Here is a 26,817-nt window from a genome sequence, read left to right as displayed (position 1 = left end):
TTGTAGATCAGCTACATTGTGCAAACAGCAAATATTGTGAAAATTCACAATGTTTTGCCTCTTTCTTATATTATTTGACAATTTGGCCAATGTTTTACAAATACGTATTATCTTTTTTTTATTTATATGTATGTGTATTTGTAGTAAGTCCAGTCCACATAACAGTTACAGTCGGTGGTGGAAACAAAATAAGTATACTTACTCAAGTACTGTGCTTATAAGTACGATGTTCAGGTATTTTTACTTTACTGGAATTATTTTCAATAATTTTACTTCTACTCCACTACATCTCTAAAGGCAAATATTGTACTTTTACGCCACTACAATTATTTGAAAACTTTAGTTACTATTACTTTTTTAGATTTGGATTATTATTGCAAAACATGCATACTTTAGCCTCATATATACTTTGGCCATTTGAAAATAGCAGATCTACAAGATCGCGACGCGTTGTGAGCTTGTAGATCTGCTATTTTCAAAAGATTTGTGAAATGGGACATTCTGCATAATGAGTACTTTTACTTTTGGTACTTTATAAGTACATTTTGATTTGATACTTTTGTACTTTTACTCAAGTACATTTTGAATACCGGACTTTTACTTGTAACGGAGTGTTTCTACATTGTGGTATTGATACTTTTACTTAAGTAAATAGTTGTCATTCCTCTGGTTGGCTGGGTCACTTCACTTATACCTTTAGGGCCTAATACAATACTGTGTGTGTGTGTGTGTGTGTGTGTGTGAGAGAGAGAGAGAGAGAGAGAGAGAGAGAGAGAGAGAGAGTGAGAGTGAGAGTGAGAGAGAGTGAGTGAGTGAGTGAGTGAGAGAGATATCATTGCTGGTGGAAACCTTTTATGTCTAAAATTGTTCCTTTAAAAAAAAAAGAAGAAGTACAAATTGTCTGAATAGCAGACCTACAAGCTCTCAACGCGTTGTGTAGATCGGATATTTTCACAACTTGTGTGTGACGCTCTTGTATGATGAAGTAGGGCAGTGCTTCTCAACCTTTTCAGGCCGCGACCCCCCAAAATAATCATATTTGAAATGAGGACCCCCAAAATAATCATATTTGAAATGAGGACCCCCAAAATAATCACATTTGAACTGAGGACCCCCCAAAATAATCATATTTGAACTGAGTGAGGCCCCCCCCCCAATCCCAACAAGCATGTGGAATTGTAAGAGTTGAGGCATTACATTTACCTTGACTCGGTTCCACTTCCACAGATAAATATTGTGAAAATGGCAGATCTACAAGCTCACAGCTGTGAGCTTGTAGATCAGCTACATTGTGCAAACAGCAAATATTGTGAAAATTCACAATGTTTTGCCTCTTTCTTATATTATTTGACAATTTGGCCAATGTTTTACAAATACGTATTATCTTTTTTTTATTTATATGTATGTGTATTTGTAGTAAGTCCAGTCCACATAACAGTTACAGTCGGTGGTGGAAACAAAATAAGTATACTTACTCAAGTACTGTGCTTATAAGTACGATGTTCAGGTATTTTTACTTTACTGGAATTATTTTCAATAATTTTACTTCTACTCCACTACATCTCTAAAGGCAAATATTGTACTTTTACGCCACTACAATTATTTGAAAACTTTAGTTACTATTACTTTTTTAGATTTGGATTATTATTGCAAAACATGCATACTTTAGCCTCATATATACTTTGGCCATTTGAAAATAGCAGATCTACAAGATCGCGACGCGTTGTGAGCTTGTAGATCTGCTATTTTCAAAAGATTTGTGAAATGGGACATTCTGCATAATGAGTACTTTTACTTTTGGTACTTTATAAGTACATTTTGATTTGATACTTTTGTACATTTTGAATACCGGACTTTACTTGTAACGGAGTGTTTCTACATTGTGGTATTGATACTTTTACTTAAGTAAAACATTTGAGTATTTTCCCCACCACTGTACACTACAGTATAATATGACTTCACTTCCCAGAGTTCAGTAGGCCTACTTCTAGAGACAGTTTGAAAAATGCTTCATCGACACACCACTGTCTTCCTACAACAATAACAACGAGCTTATATATGTTTAATATTAATATTATTTAATATTAACATATATATATGTTATAAACTCGACAGGGAAGCACGTGTCATTCCTTTAATTCATTGTATTAGTTTTTCTTATTTTTAAAGAAGCGACTTTTTGGATTGTTACGGAGAGACACTGAAGGGGCGTGGATTTTCACTAGTGTGTCACAACAACAACGGTGACCCATATATTTCCGTCACCCCGGAAGTCGTTTTTACGAATCTCTTGCATTTTTCTCTAAGTTTTGTTATACGTGAGACACAAATTGTTTTTCACGTCAATCTAGTCGATTAATAATAATAAAAAAATAGTTGTTTTTTTGCTCCACATTGTTTCTTTGGAAGTGGATGGGTCACAGATTGTGACGGGTCACAGAGTTCGGTGTAACACGCCGTTGCCTCCCTCCTCTAGTTCTCGCAACAGCTCGTCAGATGAGAAAAAGCGTTCAAACGGAAAAGTGGATTATTCACGCGCCGGGTTCATAACTTTTATGATTTATAGATGAACATCTGGAGATATTAACCATATAAAGCACTAAGCAGACCACAGTGTGAATGCAGGAGGAGATAGAAGTTCTTCTATAAGGAGGTGAGTGTCTTCTTCAGACTCCTGCTGTGAGATCACATCAACTTTACCTTTTCTTTTGACTGACTTTTGGCTTGGTTTGCGTGCCGGTTAGGTCTTTTAGAGCACTTGAAAATAGCAGATCTACAAGGTCACAACAAGTCGCAGGGTGACGCGTTGTGAGCTTTGTGTAGATGGGCTTGTAGATCGTCTGTTTTCAGTGCAAAAACAAGTATATAAATCAGGCTTTTAAATGAACCTGACAGAAAGTGATGCGACAAGCAGGCTCTGATTTGGTTTTGCTTGATTAGTTTTGAACAGTGGTGGAAAGTAACTTAAGTACATTTACCTAATTACTGTACAATTTTGTGGTATTTTTTACTTACTTGAGTATTTCCAATTTCCAATACTTTTACTTCTACTCCACTACATCTGGAATCCAAATATTGTACTTTTACTCCACTACAATTATTTGAATACTTACTTTGTAGATTTGGATTATTATTACAAAACATACATTAACCTCTTCTTGAAAATAGCAGATCTACAAGCTCACAATGCATTGTGATGTGATGCATTGTGAGCTTGTAGATCTGCTATTTTCAAGAAGATTTTTTTAAATACATTTGCACTTTTGCAGACATGTAATACAAGTCAAAGTCTTGCATTTGAAAATTTTGAAAATTGATTTTCTTTCTTAAAAGTGCATTGTTGGCATTACAGTTACCTACCATAAAAGCAGTCATTATGCAGAATTCCATTTCACAATCATATTGGATTACAATTAGTAAATGTAGCTGTTGAAGTGTTCATCACTTTAACGCTGAGGCTGGTAAAGATGGGGCTGATTTTAATGACTTTATGTTACAGTGAAATCATGGTTTTAAAAAACACAAAACAACAGAACTTCATGTGTAGATGGATTTAAGTAAAAGTACTCAAATGTTTCAAAATGTGTCAAACTATTTTAGAAAATAGCCGATCTACAAGCTCACAAGGCGTCGTGATCGCGCGACCTTGTGAGCTTAAACATCAACTATTTTTGAATAGCCAAAGTGGTTAATGTATGTCTTTATAGTAATAATCTAAATATGCAAAGTAACTAGTAACTAAAGTTGTAAAAATAATTGTATTGTCATCACTGTGGTGTGATGACATCACTGCGGTGTGATGACATCACTGTGGTGTGATGACATCACTGTGCTGTGATGACATCACTGTGGTGTGACGACATCACTGTGCTGTGATGACATCACTGTGGTGTGACGACATCACTGTGCTGTGATGACATCACTGTGGTGTGATGTGCATGTTTTTAGGAATAATGGGGCACACCCACTTCCTCTGTGATTGGGTGTCACCTGGCTGAGGGTGCTTCCTGATTGGCTGTGAGATGGAGACTGTTAATGTGATGCCCATTAGGACGCCATGCCCTGCTGCTTATGTAGTGCCCGCTGTACCCGTTGTACCCACTGTCAGCGTATATCTAGTGCATGTATAGTAGTCTATGAGGTCATTACTATGACATCAAATTGATTGATGACATCAGGGATCTCCATACATGGGCATAAAAGGGCACTCAGGCAGACAGATTAGAGATGTGTGGGTTTCTAGATGTTCTCTCCATAACAGCTGGTTATCCCCCCCCCCCCCCCCCCCACACACACACAGTCCCTCTGTGACACACACACACGCAGAGAGTGAAGTCGACCGGTCAGACGGTTCCTCGAGATCCGCTGGGAAGAGACAGACAGGAACTATTAGTTAATACTGGTAATGGTGTTTCTCTCTGTAGGACGGACTGACAGACAGACAGACAGACAGACAGACAGACAGACAGACAGACAGACAGACAGACAGTGGTGACAGTGGTGACAGTGGAATAATCCCATTACGATGGATGGAGAGATAGATAGGCCAGTGGTTCTCAAACTCCCCCATTCCAGGGACCCCCAGAAGCAAAGACTTGATTTTTTTTGGCTTTAAAATATATACATTTTCAGAGATTTGCACAAGCTCATAAGCTTGTAGATCTGCTATTTTTAAATAGCCAAAGTATAAAATATGGATTAAGTGGTTAACCCATTAAGACCTGAGAAGATTCTAGAAATGTCTTCTAAATCCTAATTTTTTTTTTAAAAAAAACCCAATTTTTTTCCCCTCGATTTTTCAAAAATAGCAGATCTACAAGTTCATAGCGCGGCACTCGGTGCCGCGCTATGAGCTTGTATATCTGCTATTTTTGAATAGCCTAAAGAAATCTAAAGTGACACAGATGCGTTCCAGGTATCAATGGGTTAAAATGATTTGTGACACTATATTGACTAATTTAGCTGGGGACCCCCTGGTACCCCCTCCACGGACCCCTGGGGGTCCCCGGACCCCACTTTGAGAACCAATGCAATTCAGTAATAGAGGCTGTTAAAATGTCCTAATACGGCGTGTGTCCAGGAACCAATCCCAACTCCAAACCAATAGAATTCAAACCCTTTAGTAGTTGAATGTGTCCAATCAGAGCTGAGCTTTCTGTAGAAGGAGGGTTAAAAATAGACCCTCTGTGGTGGCGGTCCCACGTGGACCATTAGCCCATTAAGACCTGAGGCCATTCTTTAAAAAAATCTAAATCCTAACCGTTTTTTGAAAAAAATCTAAAACATTTTTTTCAAGACTTTTCAAAAATAGCCAAAGAACTCTAAAGTCACACAGATGCACTGGCTGTGAAAACCTTGTATGTCCAAAAGCTGTTACGTTCATAAATTATCATTTTAAAATGGTGAAAATAGACGATCTACAAGCTCACAACGCCTCGCAAGGCATTAATTTAGTCCAAAACTGTTACTTTTCAGGAAATAAAATAAATAACCTGTGTTCCAATGCAGTGTTTCTCAAACATTTTTATGTCAAGGACCCCCAAATTAATATGATGTATTTGGCAGCGGACCCCCCCCATCTGAATTTGCTTTGTGCCAGGGACCCCCATACAAGATTTGTGTCGTTGCTGGGGACCACCTGGAACTCTCTCAGGGCTCCAGATCTGCTATTTTCAAAAGATTTGTATACATTTTGAAAACTTGAAATGGGACATTCTGCATAATGAGTACTTTTACTTTTGGTACTTTAAGTACATTTTGATGCCAATACTTTTGTACTTTTACTCAAGTACATTTTGAATTCCAGAATTTTTACTTGTAACAAAGTATTTCTATATTGCAGTATTAATACTTTTACTTAAGTAAAATTTGTAGTACTTTTTCCACCACTGTTCGTTCGTGAAAGAGACATAAGATGTTGAGCTGAGAGAGATACAAGGTTTGTGCCTGACAGCGACCTTATCAAACATTGTAAAATGTGCTAAAATAAGCTCTTGTGTTGGGAAAGCCCTGGCAGCAGTCTGACTCACTTCCTGTGAGACAGGGAATGGTCATGGTCCTCTGTGAGGAGTCTCACAGGAAGCAGATAAAGGAATATGACACGCGCCATGTTGGATGAGACAGTTGTCTGGTCATTCATATCTAAACCACAGATAGTCTACAACAGGGGGTCCTCAGGGTTACTACAGGGGGGGCCGCCAAATCTTTATGTGATAGGATATATATATATATATATATGTGTGTGTGTGTTTTTTTTTTTACATTAACCACTTGAACCCCAGCATCCCTATTCTGAGGAGAACTTTTGCCAACAATAGCAGATCTACAAGTGAGCTTGTAGATCAGCTATTTTCGGCAAAGAGATTTGGTATAGAGGGGGAAAAAGAGCAGACCAAGTACAGAGCCAAAGGTCAAGTTTACTAAGTATTGACTGGAGGAGATTGAATAGTGTTGCATTGGTTCAATGTCCACTCCAGTTCAACCACGTGCCCTTGAGCCCTGCCAGGGGTAAGGGTTCTATTCCCGAAGCCAACACCCAATTGTATTTGTACTGTAAAACCACCTTTGAATAAAAGCATCTCCAGGAGAGCAACAGTTAACCAAATTAATCAATTGAATTGATTATAAAAAAAGAGTGGAAAAACGCATTTTTGAGGGGAAAATTACTTTTTCCCCTCACCCCCTTTTTTTTTAACCACTTATGTACCTTATGTACCTAGTTGACCGGTGCAGCTCACAACGTGTCTTGTAGATTGGTAATGTTTTTAGCTGGATGTCCTCCCCCAGAATAGAGACGCTATACTATATGCTTCAAGTTTAACCTTCAAGGTTAAATAAAGACAATAGCAGATCTACAAGCATTGTGAGCTCAACCACTCGACCACTGGTGTTCACATAAGTACAGTATAGAGACACTCGGCCAAGCCAGATGCACCGTGGATTCTAACCCCCAGACTCCGCAGTGGTGGGCAGGTACTTTAACCCCTGCACCACCCCCTATTAACCCATTAATACCTGGAACTGTGTCATTTTTAGATTTGAGCTAAAAAGCATTATTTTACACTTTGGGCTATTCAAAAATAGCAGATATACAAGCTCATAGCGCGGCACCGAGTGCCGCGCTACGAGCTTGCATATCTGCTATTTTTGAAAAATCATGAAAATGTGTGCAAATCTTTGAACATAATATATTTTTAAAGCGAACATTTTTAACTCAAATCTTTGCTTCTGGGGGTCCCTGGAACAAAATATTTTGATGGGGGTCCGCGGCCAGATACATATAATTTTGGGGGTCCTTGACATGAAAAAGATTGAGCCCCACTGATATAGAAACATACGTTTTTCAGAAAACTGTTGAGATTTAGGAGACATGTAGAATCGGCTTCAGGTCTCAATGGGTTAAAGCCCCTCCTTATTAAAGGTCTAACAGAACAGTCCAGACCTATATACGCTGTTTTGATCTAAACACATTTATCTCCTTCCTCTGATGACATCACACACTATCCACTCCCATTTACTCTGAAGACAAAACGTCTTAGCACCGGGGGACTCTGTGTGTGTGTGTGTGTGTGTGTGTGTGTGTGTGTGTGTGTGTGTGTGTGTGTGTGTGTGTGTGTGTGTGTGTGTGTGTGTGTGTGTGTGTGTGTGTGTGTGTGTGTGTGTGTGTGTGTGTGTGTGTGTGTGTGTGTGTGCGCCAAATGGCCATTTAAACTTTTGAACTGTGCACTAAATCGGTTAAGTTCACCTGCAGCAGTCACACACAATTAGATTGAGTCCAGAGCAGAAGAACTGACCCCAAGGCCTGCTGGGTAATCTGAACCCAGAGCACCCTGTCAAATCCTTAGTGTTAATGTAACTCTGAGAGAGAGTGTACAAATGGGTCCATTTGGTTTTTACAGTTTAGTGTAGATTTAAAAAAAATGTGTCAGGTAAAACATTTAACATTAAACATTTTCATGTCGAGGACCCCCAAATTGATATGTATTTGGCCACGGACCCCCAACTGAAAATATGTTGTGCCAGTGACCCCCCATACAATATTTGTGAAAAAACTCTTAATCAAAAATCTAATTTGTTCAAAATGTTTCAAGATTTTCCCAAAATAATTCCAAAATAGCAGATCTACAAGCTTTCAAGGTTGCATTGCGGCACGCTGTGTTGTGATTTTTAGATCGGCTATTGCCTATTTTCAAATAGCCTAAACAGATTTTGATGCTTTATAAACTAGTTTTTTCTGGGGACCCCCTGCAACCCCCTCAAGGACCCACGGGGGTCCCTGGACCGCACTTTTAGAACCATTGCTGCAGGATCCATGCAGTTTTGCTAAGCAGCCATCATAAGAAAAAGTTGTTATCTTGTAAATCACTCCCATCCTTCAGCACATGATGGTTGGACTCGCATCGCTGACCCCATCTAGAGCATAGACATATAAAGGTAGGCGCCTCCTTCGGCTCTGAGGCATTGGTATCTCGGGCGCCATTTTAGAGTGGGCAAGCTTCCGCGTGTGTCACAGAGGGGGCGTTCGGTAGGCCAATCAGAGGCAGGTGGGGGCGGGTCTTTTCGTAAGAGGCAGCCGCGCAGCAAAAGTCAGTTAGACGCGATGTGATCGGCCAGTAGTCTACGCGCTGTGATTGGCCAGTAGTCAACGCGCCGCGAGCGCTGTGATTGGCCAGTAGTCACTTTGAGTGTCAGCTTGCCTACTCTTAAAATGGCGGCCGCGATAACAGTTGCTCCAACGAACTGCAGAGGCCAATGAGGTCTCTATATCTATGATCTAGTCTAGAGGATGTGGTTCACCTTCCACTTCCTGTGTTCAAGCTGTTGCTCAGGAAGTATAGGACATCGCTTCCTGTTTATTCTGGGCGACCTTATTTCACAGCTTCACACCAAAGCTCTGATGTGATCTGAGACGGTTGTAGGATGTACGACTCCATCGCAACTCCATTATTTAAACTTATGTTTTCTTCTAATTCACGCCCAACTTCATCATACAAGAGTGTCGCACAAAAAGTAGTGAAAATAGCAGATCTACAGGCGCACAACCGCGACCCGTTGTGCGCTTGTAGATCTGCTATTTTCACTATTTAAATTTTTTTAATTTAAAAAAGGAACGGTTTTGGACATGCAAGGTTTTGACGTGACAGAAACACGGTATGAGCCTAGAATTAAATGCATAGTAACTTAATTTGTTTTGGCAGTAGGCCCATTGACTTTATCTTTGATTAATTAAAGGAGAATGTCACTTTACTTTAAACCACTTCCGGGGTCATCTTCACCTCTACTCTGACCTTTTGTGTTCACCTTCACCCCCCCAGACAGCATTTAAGGAGTAGTTCACCTCAAAAATGACTTATTTTCTAATCAATTACACACCCCATGAAGCCTTGAATTAATCGAGATTTATTTGTTTTTGTCGCATTCCTAAGCCAATATTTTGATAGCCCTTTAATTAGGGGGGGTTCAACTGATTGTGAAGCAGGGACCACCAATCCTGACTTAGAACCCGGGGACCCCTGTAATGTGTCGGGTGGGATATGGGTTACAGCTTACAGGTAGAGTAAGTCATACGTTTTGGATTAAAACAAAAACTAAAAATATTAAAAGAGTAAAGCTCTACACATTGTGTTTGCTCAGTAACAGGGGGTCTCCCCTGTCTCTCCAGCTCTTTAATAAACAGAAAATGGATTCTCGACACGTTGTTTGAGCTCTAGACTCTGAACATTCCTTGATCTTAAACTTGATGTAGATGCTGTTAGAACAGCTCTGATAGGCCGGCCCTGCATGCCAGCACGACGATTACAACACTATGGCCTGTGTGTGGTATTCTGTCTGTCTGTCCTGTCTGTCTGTCTGTCTGTCTGTCTGTCTGTCTGTCTGTCTGTCTGTCTGTCTGTCTGTCTGTCTGTCTGTCTGTCTGTCTGTCTGTCTGTCTGTCTGTCTGTCTGCATTCCTTCCATGCTGTGCGTCCAGGTGTACTATTATTATAGGTACTATTAAACCTTTCCATTTATAACATGCTGATCAAAGTGTTGATCGCTTTAACCCATTAAAACCGGGAAAGCATCTGTCTCATTTTAGATGTCAGCTATTCAAAAATAGCAGATCTACAAGCTCATAGCGCGTCACTTCGTGCCGCGCTATGAGCTTGTAGCTATTTTTGAAAATCGTAAAAATGTGAGTATATATATTATTAAAGCGAATTTTTTTTAACTCAAATCTTTGCTTCTGGTGGTCCCTGCACTCTCTGGAAAAAAATATTGAAATGGGGGTCCGCAGCCTCAAGCCCTTGTGACTAAATAATAACTACATTTGAACACAGGTTCTTTTTTCCATCTCCTGATGGTGTTACCTTTTCAGGTAACACTGTTACCTGAAAAGGTTTCTACCTGACGGCGACGATTTTAGACATCTAACTTAGTAATTGCTTTATGGTGTTAATTTAGACAAAGGATTGTGATTCAGTTCACATTGTAGATCATGATTCATGATATAAAACATTTAGAAAATTCCACGATATGATTACGCAACGATAGACACTAAATCAAACATATGGCTCTATTGTCCACTCCTACCTCATTTTTAAAGATGCTGCCTTACTGTGCATATGTTTTTGTCACTTGTTTGAATGTTATTTAGTTTAGACAGCATGTTAGACAGATCTAATCGTTTGTTCATTATTTACCTGGTATCCCATAGTTTCAAATGTATAGAATGTTATTTAGACAGCATGGTGGTTCTCAAACTTTTTCATGTCAAGGACCCCCACAATTATATGTATTTGGCCGCGGACCCCCATGTCAAAATATCTTGTTCCAGGGACCCCCAGAAGCAAAGATTTGAGTTACAAATGTTCGCTTTAGAAAATATTATATATAAAAAAAAAAAAAACACAAATATTCACACATTTTCAAAAATAGCAGATCTACAAGCGCCGCGCTATGAGCTTGTAGATCGCCAAACTATAGAAGGTTAAAGTGGTTAAAATGATAATGATGCTATATTAACATATTTTGCTGGGGACCCCCTGGAACCCCCCCCCTCCCCCCCAAGGACCACTGGGACCCCACTTTGAGAAACAACGGTTTAGACAGACGCTATAGGTTCATTATTTACTTGGGATTCTAGTTTCTTTGAGGCACTACATTGTTTTCTCTGCACTCTATTTATGGGATCATTTAGCTTATTTAAAAAAAAATCATGTTTGTTCAGCTTTTTTTCCTCGCACTTTTAAGTCGCTCTGGATAAGAGCGTCTGCTAAATGCCTGAACTGTAATTGTCTATGAGTCGACTGTATTTGAGAGGAGTAGTGTCCCACCTAAAACAGCAGATCTACAAGATGTTGATGTGTGTTCTTCTTCTGTCCATGTCCGCAGATGCCTGAAGGATCTGTCAACCCTTTAAATGAAGGACCCATGGATGAAGGTAAGACCCCACACAGACGCACAGAGGCCTCTCTTAACCATGATACAACCTAGCTTCCCTACTCTGGAGCGAACATTTGGTGAAAATAGCCGATCTACAAGCTCACAACGCGTTGCATCGCGACGCGTTGTGAGCTTGTAGATCGGCTATTTTCGGTGAAGAGATTTGGTTTAGAGGGGGGAAAAAAGTAGAGGGTCTTAAACCTAGGGTAAATAGGGTCCCATGTCAAGGATTTTTCCCTATACTTGCCCAGCTGGGCGGGCAAGTGCCTCTCCAATCTACTTGCCCCCATTTGCATTTCTACTTGCCAGCACCTGTGTCATTTTAGATGTTATGTATATAGCACAAACCTTTAAAATATATATATATATATATATATATATATTCTGTGTCAGGTCTAAATGGGTCAAAACACTACAGGACACGAGTTTCTTCAAAAGTAAATCATTCAATTGTAGAATAGGTACCAAGTTCCAACTGTTGCAGGCCCGGGCATGTCTGGACAGGTTGTGCTCGCCCTTTGTTGTTCTTTTGTACTTGCCCCGGGCATTCGGGCGGTCCTTATTGTCGGACCCTTGTTTACTACAAATGCCCAAGCAAGCAGTGATATTATTACAGTTATTAATCCAAGTAGTAGTAATGCTGTGTGTGTTACATTGAACGTGATTGGTTTTTGACCAAGATAAGCGCTCTCTCTCTTCTCTGCATTGTTTGTCTTTGTGTGTGTGTCCATCAGTGGTGTAAAGTGGTGTAAACTTTTGCTTCTACTCCACTACATATCAGAGGCAAATATTGTACTTTTACTCCAGTACAATTATTTGAAAACTTTAGTTACAAGTTACTTTGTAGATTTTGATTATTATTACAGCCCTATATACATTTCGGCCATTTGAAAATAGCTGATCTACAAGCTCACAATGCGTCGCGATGCGACACATTGTGAGCTTGTAGATCGGCTATTTTCAAAAGATTTGTATACATTTGAAAACTTGTGAAATGGGACATTCTGCATAATCAGTACTTTCCACTTTTGTACTTTTACTCAAGTACATTTTTAATTCCGAACTTTTACTTGTCAGAGTATTTCGACATTGCAGTATTGATACTTGTACTTAAGGAAAACATTTGAGTACTTTTTCCACCACTGGTATCCATCCAGCTGAGTACGGGAACTCAGTCAAGCACCATATAGTAGTCACAGGTTGTCACATGCACAAAAAAAAAGAGCAGATCTACAAGCTATCAACACTTTGGGATACGCCGCATTGTTAGCTTGTAGATCTGTTGTTTTTAAGTATGCACTTTGCGCAAAATGATGACTTGGCGTGCATGTGCTGCAGGTCAGGGCAGGTCTGTGGGTGGAGGATGGTGAGGGAGACAGACAGACAGGGCAGGTCTGTGGGTTGAGGGAGACAGACAGACAGACAGGTCTGTGGGCTGAGGATGGTGAGGGAGACAGACAGACTTTCACTAGGACGTGTTGTCATTGTTTTAGGTTTGTCTCAGTCAAAGATAGGGTTATCAGATCTACAAGCTCATCGCCTATTTTTTAGCAAAGTGGTTTGGTGTTGATGGGAAAAGGAGCAAACCAAGTACAGAGCCAAAGGTCAAGTTAACAGTATTGAGGGTTTAAGTGGTAAAATGTCTGAAATAAACAAAGCAAAATGTATGAATTTACACTGATGATAGTCTATGAAGCTATCTATGAAATCTATGAACAAGTTTAATCTGCAACACGATGTTATACAATATATAGTGGGGGGGTCCCTGCTTCATCTCAGCTAATGGGTCCTTGTATATTAAAGACCCCTGCTAAAAGCTATACTGTGCACCAAATGGACCCTTACAGGTCTGTAACTCTGAGAGTGTAACAAATGGAACCAAATGGACCCTTACAGGTCTGTAACTCTGAGAGTGTAACAAATAGAACCAAATGGACCCTTACAGGTCTGTAACTCTGAGAGTGTACGAATGGAACCAAATGGACCCTTACAGGTCTGTAACTCTGAGAGTGTAACAAATGGAACCAAATGGACCCTTACAGGTCTGTAACTCTGAGAGTTTACAAATGGAACCAAATGGACCCTTACAGGTCTGTAACTCTGAGAGTGTACGAATGGAACCAAATGGACCCTTACAGGTCTGTAACTCTTGAGAGTGTACGATTGGAACCAAATGAACCCTTACGGGTCTGTAACTCTGAGAGTGTACAAATGGAACCAAATGGACCCTTACAGGTCTGTAACTCTGAGAGTGTACACATGTAACCAAATGGACCCTTACAGGTCTGTAACTCTGAGAGTGTACACATGTAACCAAATGGACCCTTACAGGTCTGTAACTCTGAGAGTGTACAAATGGACCCTTACAGGTCTGTAACTCTGAGAGTGTACACATGTAACCAAATGGACCCTTACAGGTCTGTAACTCTGAGAGTGTACAAATGGAACCAAATGGACCCTTACAGGTCTGTAACTCTGAGAGTGTAGCAAATGGAACCAAATGGACCCTTACAGGTCTGTAACTCTGAGAGTTAAACAAATGGAACCAAATGGACCCTTACAGGTCTGTAACTCTGAGAGTGTACACATGGAACCAAATGGACCCTTACAGGTCTGTAACTCTGAGAGTGTACAAATGGAACCAAATGGACCCTAAAGGCCTTTGCAGACAGGGTGCGATTTTTCGCATGGAAAAAACGGACAATATCATTTTTTAAATGAACACATGGTTCTCAATGACCTCATGCACACCGGCTCCGAATTTACCGTGCAGCGATGCGTTTTTTTCCCAATCGAACCCAGTTCGATTTGTGCGTCTTTTCGCATGCGGTAAAAACTGATTGACTAATCGCACCCTGTCTGCAAAGGCCTTTACAGGTCCATTTGGTTCCATTTGTACACTCTCAGAGTTATGTTGGTCCTTGAAATTAAAAAGTTTGAGAACCACTGGTATTATAATTGTATAGCAGACGAAAAAATTGAAGGAAAAAAAACAACTACGAATATTTTTGTACGTTGCATACATAGTCAAAATGTTGACAATAATGACATGCAAAATTTGAAAATTAAAATACACACATTTCCACTCCTTTCCAAACGACCCCTACTTTGAAAACCACCCCGTCCCACACCAGGACCTCTCCCACCGTCCAGTCCACCCACCGGAACACTGAGCTGATTGTACTCTGTGTGTGTGTGTGTGTGTGTGTGTGTGTGTGTGTGTGTGTGTGTGTGTGCGTGTGTGTGCGTGTGTGAGAGACAGAGACTGACCCTCACATTAGCCTCTCCAGTAGAATCACAATAGTCTTCTGTGCTGGGCTTGTAGCCAATCAGAACACACATGTGATAAGAAGATGGCTGCCCTATATGATTATGGAGCCTAAACTAGACCCTCCAGAAAAACGCGGGCAAAAATCCTTGATTATGCAGGCTAAAACTTTTGATTATGCGGGGCTAAAATTCTTGATTTTGCAAAATATGCGGTGAAATTGCGGGAAGTTGCGAAATATGCGGCAATATGTGAAATATTGAAATATGCGAAAAATGCCAAATATGTGAAAAGTTGCGAAATATGCGGAAATACGCGATGCGCATATTATGCGATGCGCAGCGACCTTTTTGACCTCTCGGGGGCAAATATTATACTCCACTACAATTATTTGAAAACTTTAGTTACTAGTTACTTTGCAGATATGTGGATGAGAGAAGTTCATAGGAAAACACAAGGTGATGTCTCAGTTATAGCAGCATAGAAGAAGAGCGATGCATCGGGAACACATTGAGTCTCAAACAAGCGTCCAAGTCAACATGTTCTAATTTATTGAAAGATAGACAGTCACATATATACATTGAAAGAATTTCTGTTAGACAGCCCATCGAGGCGGTCTTGTATGGGCGTAGCTATTACACAAATAAATGATGCCTATATGTGTAAGTGGAGGGAAGTGCAAAAGTTCATCGGATGAGATAAGCGAAGACATCGGCAGGGCCCCTTTGCCACATCCTGGTTTGTCAGACAGATGTGCTGAGGTGAGGATGTGCTGTAGTTCACAGAGACCCCATGTGGAGCAACATCGGCAGACTTCTCACCACGGGTGCAAAATGGCCGCCCGATTTACGGGAAGGCAGGTAGATGACCAGATTAGACATCCACCAATCCTGCAGATTCACCTCTGCAAACATTGCAAACATTTCTAGACTAGCTGTGTAGAGTGACAAGGGGACAGGAAATAAGGTTAAGAGGCACTGCACCTCGGCACTTCCATCCAGGACAGGATGCACCCCTAACATAAAGAAAGCCAATTATTCATTCATTATGTCAGTGATGTGAAACTGCATACGAGGAGTTGGGTAGAGAAAAGTTAGGTAGAGGAAAGGGCAGCACGCATGCATTGTATAATAATCACAACAGGTATTGATACTTTTACTTAAGCAAAAAGAAAAGTACTTTTTCCACCACTTGAAACGGAAGGATGCGTTGGGGACTAAACTGATTAAAAAGCTTCAAATAAGCTCGCAGTCAAGTCATTGTGTATGAATGGATGAGGTGTTAAAAACCAGTGTTAATTTTGACAGCACATTTTGATTTAAGGTTTAGTTATAGCCTTTTGAATAGAATTCCATTTAGTTTTAGTTGTATTTTAGTCATCTGAAATGTTGTAGTTTTAGTCTAGTTTTTGTTGACTAAATATCATAAGATTGTAGACACCTTGATGGCGTCGTAATGCCTGATTTATATATAGCTCTGTATTTGCGTTGCGACGCGTTGTGAGCTTGTAGATCGACTATTTTCAGAGCACGACACCTACCCGCGACCAAGCATAAAATTACTGAGACTTGAGAAAATTCAAATTGTCAATATATTTAGTCATAGTTTTAATCATCATAGCTTAGTTTTTGTCATTGAAAAAAAATGAATTGCCAAACCTTTTTCGTCATAGTTTAGTCTACAAAAGTAACACGGTAAAATACATAGATCTAATACTGTTACTGCCGGGCAGAAGCCTCCTATCTCCATATTTCAACGTATGCTTTCAAAAAAAATAGCAGATCTACAAGCTCATAGCGCAAGTGAAAAACGGGCCACGTCACTGCCTTCACATGCTAATGGTCAATGATCGTCACGTGTACAAGTTCAGATCAATTGCTCAACCACGAAGGAGAAAAACGCGTCTCAGACAGAATGACTGAGGTTTCCTAAATGAATAGTTAGATTACAGTGTCGTACGTGTCAATGTTACTCTGAACTCCTTGTCTGTTAGACCAGTGGTTTTCACCCCTTTTCATATCAAGTTCCATTATTTATTCGGTATTTGAGCCACGGATTCATCACCGTTTGATGAGATTTAGCCTCTCAGACCCAAGACTATCGTCGGATAAGATTTTGTCCACAATTCCATCCATGCTGTATTGATGTGGTACCAATAGGAGAGATAACAGGCAAACGTTGATCAAAATAACAATTCTTTAATTGAGTAATGCAGATGTTTAACAATAATTAAACTCTTGAGAGCGTAAAATGAAACCTCTCAAGAGTTAAAGATCCATTTGGTTAGCAACTCTCAATCATTTAGCTGCTGGGGACCACCTGGAACCCCCTCAAGGACCACAGGTGGTCCCGGAACCACTGGTTGAAAACCACTGTCTTAGACAGTTTTATCTGTCTGTCTGTCTGTCTGTCTGTCTGGGAGGAGAGGAGAGGAGAGGAGAGGAGAGGAGAGGAGAGGAGAGGAGAGGAGAGAGTGCAGTACTCTACTCTGGCCAACAGGTGTCCCGGGGAGAGGATCAGACTCTCTCTCTCAATCTCTCTCTCTCTCTCTCTCATCCTGTAATTGGATAGAAGTTGCTCTGTCGTCTGCTCAGAGGACAGAGCGTGATCAGGTGTGTGTTAGTGTGGCAGACAGACAGACAGACAGACAGACAGACAGAGACAAGGGGGACACTATGGGATTGCTCTCTTCTCTTCAGAGGACAGACGTCATTTAAGGTATGTCAGGATTTCATAAGAAAACATTTGTACTGACAGCGTGTTTTCATTTTGGTCTTGTAGGCATTAGGCAACGATCATAGACATAGATTAGAGAGAGTGCTGAAGGTTTGTGCCTCAACGCTTTAACCTTTGAGATCTCTCCCATCTGGGGAGCTGGTTAGCTGGTCTCGGGTGCGATGCGATGTAGATCACTGCTTCCCCAGCCTAGGGTCCAGGGACCCCAAGGGGTCCTTGAAGGGATTTCCAGGTGGTCCCCAGCAAAACGATTGATGGTTAGGAACCTAATGGACCTTTACATATCTGTGCATACTAGGTCTGTAACTCTGAGAGTGAACACATTTGAATGAAGATGCTGTGCTTTTAATTGTTGCCAATAAGAATTCTCTCATATTATATTCTAAATGGAAGCAAATTACGTGTCCATTTGGTTCCATCTTTGCACTATTTTACAGTGTAGATTGAGGTCCCAGAGATAAAAATTTAATTTAGTAAATTAACGCCCTGCTTGATCATTCTACGGTGTCACACAAAAGCATCAAAAGTAGCAGATCTACAAGCTCGAAACCGCGGCGTGTTTCGAGCTTGTAGATCTGCTGCTTTTGATGCTTTTGAATTTGAATCCTGAAAAGTAACAGTTTTTGGACATATGAGGTTTTTCCACCTGACAGAGACGATGTATTAACCCATTAAGACCTGGAACGCATCTGTGTCACTTTTTGATTTGAGCTAAAAAAGCATTATTTTACACTTTGGCTATTCAAAAATAGCAGATATACAAGCTCATAGCGCGGCACCGAGTGCCGCGCTATGAGCTTGTAGATCTGCTATTTTAAAAAAAATATGAAAATGTGTGCAAATCTTTGAATATATATTGACTTTAAAGCGAACATTTTTAACTAAAATCTTTGCTTCTGAAGGGTTAAGGTTAACAGTCACAGGTGTAGATGATGTGAATGTCTTCATTCAGCTGGTCCTATAGATCTGCTGTAACACTATAGAATGGATGAAGGTACATGTGATCTCCAGACAGTGAGGGAACATTAGAACATGTTATTTACAGTGGAACACTGTGTGCTTTTAATGAAAACCTTCTACATAGAGAACTAATTAATATACATATTATAACTAGTGCTGTATGCATAGATAATTAGTTAAAGGTGCATTATGTTTTTTAATAAGAATTAAATTGCTCTATGATGGTATTCATTGCTATAGAGTGTTTGTTCAGTAACGGTGTTAAATAGCTCTATATGGTGATAGTAATCATTGCCACAGAGCAGCGCTACTCAACACGCGGCCTGCGGGCCGCATGCGGCCCCAACGCAGCGTCTCTGTGGCCCTTCATGGTCAAACCAAAAAAAATATATATATACATTTCCGTTCAAATATATGGGTTGCTTCCTCTTTTTTTTCAAAAACAAACAGACATACACAGGGGCGTCAATTGGGTAGGTGCCATACCTTGGCTCCAAAACATTTTTTTTTTATAAAAACAAAAAAAATCATGAATAGTAACCTAATGCAGGTGTAAGACCATTGTGTTTGTATTGTGTTATAACTTATAGTTATAAACTATGCATTATACCATAGTTTTCTATGCATTTCGGGGGTTTTGGGGGATTTGACCAATCTCTGGGAGTTGGCAACCCTAACCTTGCCATACCTTAGCTTTTGCTGTAACTGACGCCACTGGACATACACACAAAATAAACAGGTACAGTGAAAAGAATATGATGTCAAAATGTACATTTTCTTATAACAATAACAATGTGTAGTGTGTGTTACAAAATCGAAAAATCCAAAATAGGACCGACATTTTTAGCTTGCGGCCCCTTGGACCTTTGGTATTTTGCTGAGTGGCCCCTGAGCCATCTTAAGTTGAGTAGCCCTGCGTTAGTGTTTGTTCAGTAACAGGGGTCTCCATGTCTCTTCAGCTCTTTAGTAAGCAGAAAATACATTTTCAGTTTGGGATACCAATTGTATCCAATCAGGAGAGAGAACTCATACAGGATAAACAAGTGAAATTGAAAGTGATGGCACTAAGAAATGAGCTGACACAACTGGAATCCAAAAATGTATTTTGTGTTTAACTTAGCTGGAGAGACATGGAGACTCCTGTTACTGAACAAACACTCTATAGCAATGTTTACCATCACTATATATTATAGAGCTCAACGTTTAGTTTTAACCCAAACTATCCCTTACCCTACCTTTAAGTTGTATTAACTAGTTGTGTAGTGTTGGTCCTGTATGGGTGGATATTGTTCACAAAGCTCTCTTCAGTCTCACTGGATAATCTCTGGTCACATGACCAAGCCGGGGCCCACCGATCGGTTAATTACCGTGGAAACCTAATTAATGGCTGTCATATTTACATAACGAGGACCTCGTTACTACAGCCTATGCTCTTGAGCAAGACACTGAAGGCCCACGCATGCTACCAAATGAGGTGGTCACCCTATCAGAGAGCGCTCTCTATGATAGAGAGAGCTCTCTCTATCACCACCGCGGTGATAAGGTGATAAGGTGACCACCGAAAATGGTAGCATGCGCCCCCCTTAACACTGTCTGGGTTTCTTTCTGGACAGAGACATGTATTCTATAGTACATTAAAGGGCAAGACCACTTTGGTAGAGGTTTGGGTTGTGTAGTTACCTTGCCATGATGTAACTACAAAGGTGGACAAGAAATCTAAAATAATTACTCCATCGATTAGAAATTGATAATTCAAAATATGCTCCTCATTGACTTACATTGTATGGTAAAACAGCTCTCAAACTCACTCTTTTAGCACATAAACGAACACAAACAAAGATGATTCAGACAATATAGAGCATCACCAAACCCAGTACTGTTTTTTTTTTTTATAAAAATGTCAACTTCCTGTTGATTTTACTATTTGAAGATCCGGATCCGGATCCACAGATCCAGTCCGGGTTTTCTTCCTAATAAAAACAGCGAAATCAACAAGAAGTAAAAAAAATATATAAAAAAAACAAACAGTACTGGGTTTGGTGATGTTCCATAATATTATCTGAATCAACTTTGTTTGTGTTCGTTTATGTGCTAAAAGAGTGACTTTGAGAGCTGTTTCAGCGTACAATGTAAGTCAATGAGGAGGATATTTAGAATGATCGATTTCTAATCAATGGAGCAATATTTTTTTATTTCTTGTCCACCTTTTGGAGTTACATCATGGCAAGGTAACTACACAACCCAAACCTCTACCAAAGTGGTCTTGCCCTTTAAATACAGTATATTCACAATTTCTCCCCTGAGCAAACAAGCAGGCTCTATTAACTCACTGGTAAAACATGTCAGCACTTGCGCAGGAAACCGGGTTCAAATCCGAAGTAGAAGAGAAAAGTTACATAGTGCAGCTTTAACCCATTTAGACCGATTTAAAAAACGCCTTCTAAATCCTGACCTAAGTTTTCTGAAAAACTTCAAATATTTATTCAAAAATGTTAAACAATATATGTTGCTATATACTGTACATAGCAACAGGAACCCCAAAAGGGGTACTTTTACTTTTACAGTAAAATACATTTCTGTCAGGACAACTCATAAATGGATAAAGCCAACTTATGAAAAATAAGAAGAATATAATAACACATAAAATGAGCATTATATTTAGTATGGTTTGGCGATGAATTGGATCTGCCTTTAGGTACTCTGATGAAGTGCATCTCCCAACCAGGGACTCCGAATCCCCCCGTACATAAACAGCAGATCCAACACAACAGGTGCAGGGTGAGCAGCAATTTTAGCAAGACATTAATGACAGCAGCAGCAACATCATCATGAGTGCAGCAAAAGCAAAAGGTCTCCAGGATGAGAAATGACAAACTTCCAGCTTATATCCACAAGTTTCCTAGGGCGTTGTGGGCATCACTTCCTATCAAATCCAGTCAAATCCAATCAAATCGACAGGAAGTGAATCCCACAACCCCTAGGAAACTTAGAGCGGTCTGAGAATAAAATGAGTGTGATTGGATGAGTGGATGTGAACGTGGAGCTGAGGCGGTCCATGGTGCCCCCTGTTCAAATATGATTATTTTGGGTGGTAACGGTCTCACATGGGCTAGTTGTTGTAGGTGGTACAGTAAGATGGGTAATATTGTAAAGTGAGTTTTTGCTGTGCTGCCAGCTATGGAAGGGAATGAAGACAGTGGACTGGAGCCAAATGGGACACAATGCTGCCTTTCAATGCTTTCAGCTGAGAAGTGTGTCAGTATCTACCGACTGAAACTGAACTTTTATATTCACTCTGTTTAGCTCACTCATTCTCTACCTTTCCATTTGTACACTCTCAAGAGTTACAGACCTGTAAAGGGCCTATTGGACCCCTCCCTGGGGGTTCCTGGACTGATGTTGCAGAGCAGGGGTTCCCAAACGGTGGGTCCGGGGCCCGCAGGGGGTCCCCCGAATGATTTTGAGGGGGGTCCCCAGATGATTAGCTTAATGTGTAAACATTGTTTTCTCACTCAACCGTAAACATAACACATTTCTAAAGTGACAATCTAAGGACTTTTTAAGACTTTTTCAATACCTCTAAAATAAAATTGAAAAAAATAAGACCATTACTGCATCAAAAAGTAATCAACAAATTATACAATACAACAAATGTCACACTGGCCAATTTATGAAAGAGGCAAACATTTTCTCAATATTTATCTGTGGAACAGAGTCAAACTAAAGTGTGTAAGTTCAAATATGATTATGATTTTTTTTTTTTTGTGTCTGGGGGGGGGGGGGGGGGGGGGGAGAACCACTGTTCTAGGGAACAGTTTGTTGTTTGTTGACACACAGTGGCCTTGGACTTGAATGCCCTGCTCAAGAGCACATGGAGGTTACTACTGTTCTAGGATCTGTTGTTCATCACTTGTTTCCTCTCTGGATGAGAGTATCAGCTATATGAACTGATCTAGGATCTGAAGAGAGTGAGTTTGTTGCTCTCTCTCTATGTCTCTCTCTATGTCTCTCTCTCTCTCTCTGTCTCTCTCTCTCTCTCTCTCTCTCTCTCTCTCTCTCTCTCTACTCTTTGAAACATAATCCATTGTTTTGAGCTTTGCTTTTAGTTGACATTTTACACTCAGTCCAGTAGACATCCTGTCTGTCTGTCTGTCTGTCTGTCTGTCTGTCTGTCTGTCTGTCTGTCTGTCTGTCTGTCTGTCTGTCTGTCTGTCCGTGGTGTTAGTGTTTTGTCTCAGTAGGAAGTGAAGACAGACTGATTTATAAAATAATAACTTGTGGTTGTGGTTTGACCTGTTTGTGCAAACTGAGATTGAAAAGCTCACACGCAGTGCACTTGTATTATGTGTGTGTGTGTGTTCCAAGTGCGTGCGTGTGTGTCTGTGTATGCATCCATGTCAGGAGTTGTGACAGGTCACTCCAGGCTGTCATAGGGTTGTGGGTTCTATTCCCGGCTCACTCCGTGAATGGATGGATAAATTACCCATCAGCCCCGGCGGCACTGTGCATCCCGGTTTACGACCAGACGGTCTTCAACCCTGTAATTACAGATGAATTACAGATTACACTCTTTTAATCTCTGATTACAAAGCTTTTGGTGCCCAAGACACGGCAGTGGGCAGGTCAAAATGTCACAGCACGGCGCGTTGTGAGATTGTAGATTGGCTATTTTTTCATTTCTTACATCAAATTACACATAAATGAGTGAGTAAAATTGTTAATGATAAAAAAATAAACCACACATTTCATAACTTTGTGTTTTATAGTTGTATATCATTATGCTGTCGGGCAGAAATCTCCATAATTGATTGTTTTGTTTTATTTATTCATAAATGAATGCCCTACTTCATTTAACGAAAGTACTAAAGTGTGTCACTGTGAACTACTAGATCAGCTATTTTCACAATACTTTTTTTTTTTCAAAGTGTGTGGGTTTTTTAATTGAGTTTTTTTTTTCAGTTGATCTGAACTTTCACACAGTCCATTGACATAAGAAGCACATTTTTCCGCTTTCCCCAAATTTTAAGCTGTTTTGAAACAGTCCTCATAGGCAATGGGATCTGTAGTCGTGGTTACTTTGAATACATATATTTTTTTAAACAACATTTTTAACTCAAATCTTGGCTTCTGGAGGTCCCTGGAACAAAATATTTTACAAATGTTCGCTTTAAAAAATATGTATTCAAAGATTTGCGCACATTTTCACGATTTTTTAAAAATAGCAGATCTACAAGCTCATAGCGCGGCACAGAGCCCAAATACATCTAAAAATGACAGAGATGCGTTCCCGGATTGAATGGGTTAAGTAGCGAAATGTTTCGGAATATTGTGTCTTGTGACGATCGGGTCCAATATTTAGTTCAGTGACCATGAGGTTAAAGAGTCAGAAGCTGTGTTCACCTTCACTCTTCCATTGGAATCAATAGACAGACTCCAACCTGGTTCCAGTCTCCTAAAGAGGCAGATACAGGAAGTAAACCGGAGGTGCTTTCCTCCGGTTTACTTCCTGTATCTGCCTCTTTGGTCTTGAACTAAACAAACAGACAACTAAGTCAGTCAGTCAGTCAGTCAGTGAGGATTCCCAGTCTTCCCAGTATACAGATTAAATGACGCCCTGTAGCCGCACATTAGCTGCTAATCTGTTGTAAGCCTCCTCCCTGGGTGTGTCAGGGAGTCACATGACTAACAGGCAGCGTGTGTGTGTGTGTGAGTGTGTGTGTGTGTGTGTGTGTGAATGAATGACCCATATGATGACAGTGAATGGAGACTATACAATTCTAATTCATGGAGTACAGGAGAACTGATGAAAGACGATGGACAATGTTTGTCCTGGTTGACTGGTGAGCCAGATAGTACAACAGCAGTGACAAGCAGTGGGAGGACTTATTTGACATAATAATGTGATGGATCAGTCAATGCACATGCTATCAACGTATTCCCAGGAGAGAAAATACAGGCAGTATATGAATAGAAAAGGTGGATTCAACAGACCACTGGACTTCATTGCTTGAACGGAGGAATGAGTCGCATAATACTTCAGAAATAAGCCTTTTGATAGCTTCTCCTCCTCATGAAAGTGTTTGGTTTTGTGCTATTTTAGAGAGAGTATTTAGCTCAACATTAACGGGCCTATTCCTTTCAGGTTTCAACATCACACAGTAAAATCTGCTGTCGACTGAAGTGAAAAAAACCTGGAGAATTAACAAAAACTAGAAAAAAAACTATATATAAAAAAAGTAATTAAAAATAAAAACCCTGATGGGGCGGCCATAGCTGAGTGGTTAGTGAGCCCGCCTAGGGAACCAGAGCTGGCCCTGGTTGCCCCAGGTTCGATTCCAGGCTATCCCAGCATATGTGCCGATGATATGAAATTTGTCCCTGAGCAAGACTCTTAACCCCAATTGCTCACAGGTTCTCATTGGAAACAAGACCGCAAGGACTTTCATGAACGACCTGTTAAAAGGAATTATCCTATCCTATCCTTATCCTATCCTGACAGTGTACAAATGTAACCAAATGTAGCCACATTTGGTTACATTTGTACACTGGCAGGGTTACAAATGAATAAATGAACACTGAGGACTTGATACTGTATCATGGTAGCCATATATCTCTGCTGTAGGTCAGTAACCAACTTTATCCAAAATATTAACATAACACAATACTGCCTTATTAAAGTTGGTTTGGTGACTTTATACATTGTCAGATACTTGAATGTGTCCTTATATTCACTACTTTATATGCATCACTTTACCCAGATACAGCTCAAGTGGAGTTAGGAGGTTTTTGACCGTTAATGTGGAGACGACAGACAGTTTGAGGGTCCAATGGAGTTAGGAGGTTTAGTCAGAATTCAAATATTTGCAAAACCTACAAACAGACGCAAAGGGTGTTCAATAGCACTGATTTATCAGCGACGATATAATGTTTTAATTGATATTTACTGGCAAATAATATACAGTCCCAGGTTCTACCAAAGTTCAGTGATTGAACATTTTCTGCATTTCATCTCGTTTTGTGAATCGGCGACAAACCTACTAATCCTTTAACCCATTAAGGCCTGAGGTTCCGATTCTACAAAATGTCTTCTAAATCAGTTCTAGAAAACAGTTTTTTGGAAAAACTTATGTCGCCATGTCAGTGGTTTTCAAACTTTTTAATGTCAAGGACCCCAAAATGTATATGTATTTGGCTGCGGACCCCCATCTCAAAATATTTTGTTCCAGGGACCCCCCAGAAGCAAAGATTTGAGTTACAAATGTTCGCTTTAAAAATTATATATATTCAAAGATTTGCACAAATTTTCTCGACTTTTTCAAAAATAGCAGATCTACAAGCTCATAGTGCGGCACTCGGTGCCGCGCTACGAGCTTGTATATCTGCTATTTTAGAATAGCCCAAAGTGTAAAATAATGCTTTTTTTTTAGCTCAAATCAAAAAGTGACACAGATGCGTTCCAGGTCTTAATTGGTTAAAAACGCTCCTAAAGGATCTCCTGTCCACGTTTACAGTAAGACCTCATCACTGTACGTCGCCAGTGGCGATCAATACCGTCGGATAAGTGTGCTGACTCGTCATAATGTTGTCTATTATCATATAGTGATGGCATTAATGCTGTTCCTTCAAACATTAGTGCCTCCGTCAGAACGACTCCAGAGAGAGGATCAATAATTCTCATCCATTTTGTCAGACTTATACAAACCCTTCATGTCCACCGTTGACTCTTACTGTAAAGTTTCCATAACCTCATAAATATACATTTACAGTCCAATCCAAATGTATGATGTACTTTTAAGAAGCCCTTTAGATAAGTGCTTCTTAACCCATTAAGATCGGGAACGCATTCTGTGTAACCACTTAAAAAAACATTATCTTATACTTTGGCTGTTCAAAAATACCAGATCTACAAGCTCATAACGCGGCACCGAGTGCCGCGCTATGAGCTTGTAGATCTGCTATTTTTGAAAAATCGTGAACATTTGTGCAAATCTTTGAATATATGTGTATATATAGAGAGAGATTTTTAAAGCGAACATTTTTAACTCAAATCTTTGCTTCTGGGGGGTCCCTGGAACAACATATTTTGAGATGGGGGTCTGCGGCCAAATACATATCATTTTGGGGGTCCTTGACATGAAAAAAATTGAGAATCACTGATTATAGCAACGTAAGTTTTTTTCCCCGAAAAAATGGATTTAGAAGACATTTGTAGAATGGCAAAGATTTGAGTTAAAAATTTTCGCTTTTAAAAAAAATATATATAACAAAGATTTGCACATATTTTCACGATTAAAAAAATATAGCAGATCTACAAGCTCATAGCGCGGCACTCGGTGCCGCGCTATGAGCTTGTAGATCTGTTATTTTTGTATAGCCAAAGTATAAAATAATGGTTAAAGTGGTTACACAGATGCGTTCCCGGTCTTCATG

At 40.0% G+C, this 26,817-nt stretch overlaps 2 protein-coding genes across 2 annotated transcripts in view; one reads left to right on the top strand and one right to left on the bottom strand.

The window, feature by feature from the left end:
- Positions 1–2,514: 2,514 nt before the first annotated feature.
- The window catches only part of LOC308103024 (pleckstrin homology domain-containing family G member 3-like), a 79,468-nt gene continuing 55,165 nt past the window's right edge, over positions 2,515–26,817 (top strand). Inside the window, exons 1-2 of the mRNA XM_080452876.1 lie at positions 2,515–2,653; positions 11,373–11,421. Coding sequence (XP_080309002.1) covers positions 11,373–11,421 — 49 coding nt within the window. The 5' untranslated portion in view covers positions 2,515–2,653. The remainder of the gene's footprint in view (positions 2,654–11,372; positions 11,422–26,817) is intronic.
- Positions 13,753–26,817, bottom strand: part of cdc42bpb (CDC42 binding protein kinase beta (DMPK-like)) — a 419,833-nt gene continuing 406,768 nt past the window's right edge. Inside the window, exon 39 of the transcript XR_013934750.1 lies at positions 13,753–13,785. The gene's annotated coding sequence lies outside the window, so the exon portion shown is untranslated. The remainder of the gene's footprint in view (positions 13,786–26,817) is intronic.

This window comes from Gymnoscopelus braueri, assembly GCF_963280865.1.
Source record: "Gymnoscopelus braueri genome assembly, chromosome: 16".
NCBI lineage: Eukaryota > Metazoa > Chordata > Actinopteri > Myctophiformes > Myctophidae > Gymnoscopelus > Gymnoscopelus braueri.
This window is presented reverse-complemented; position numbering and strand designations above follow the sequence as displayed.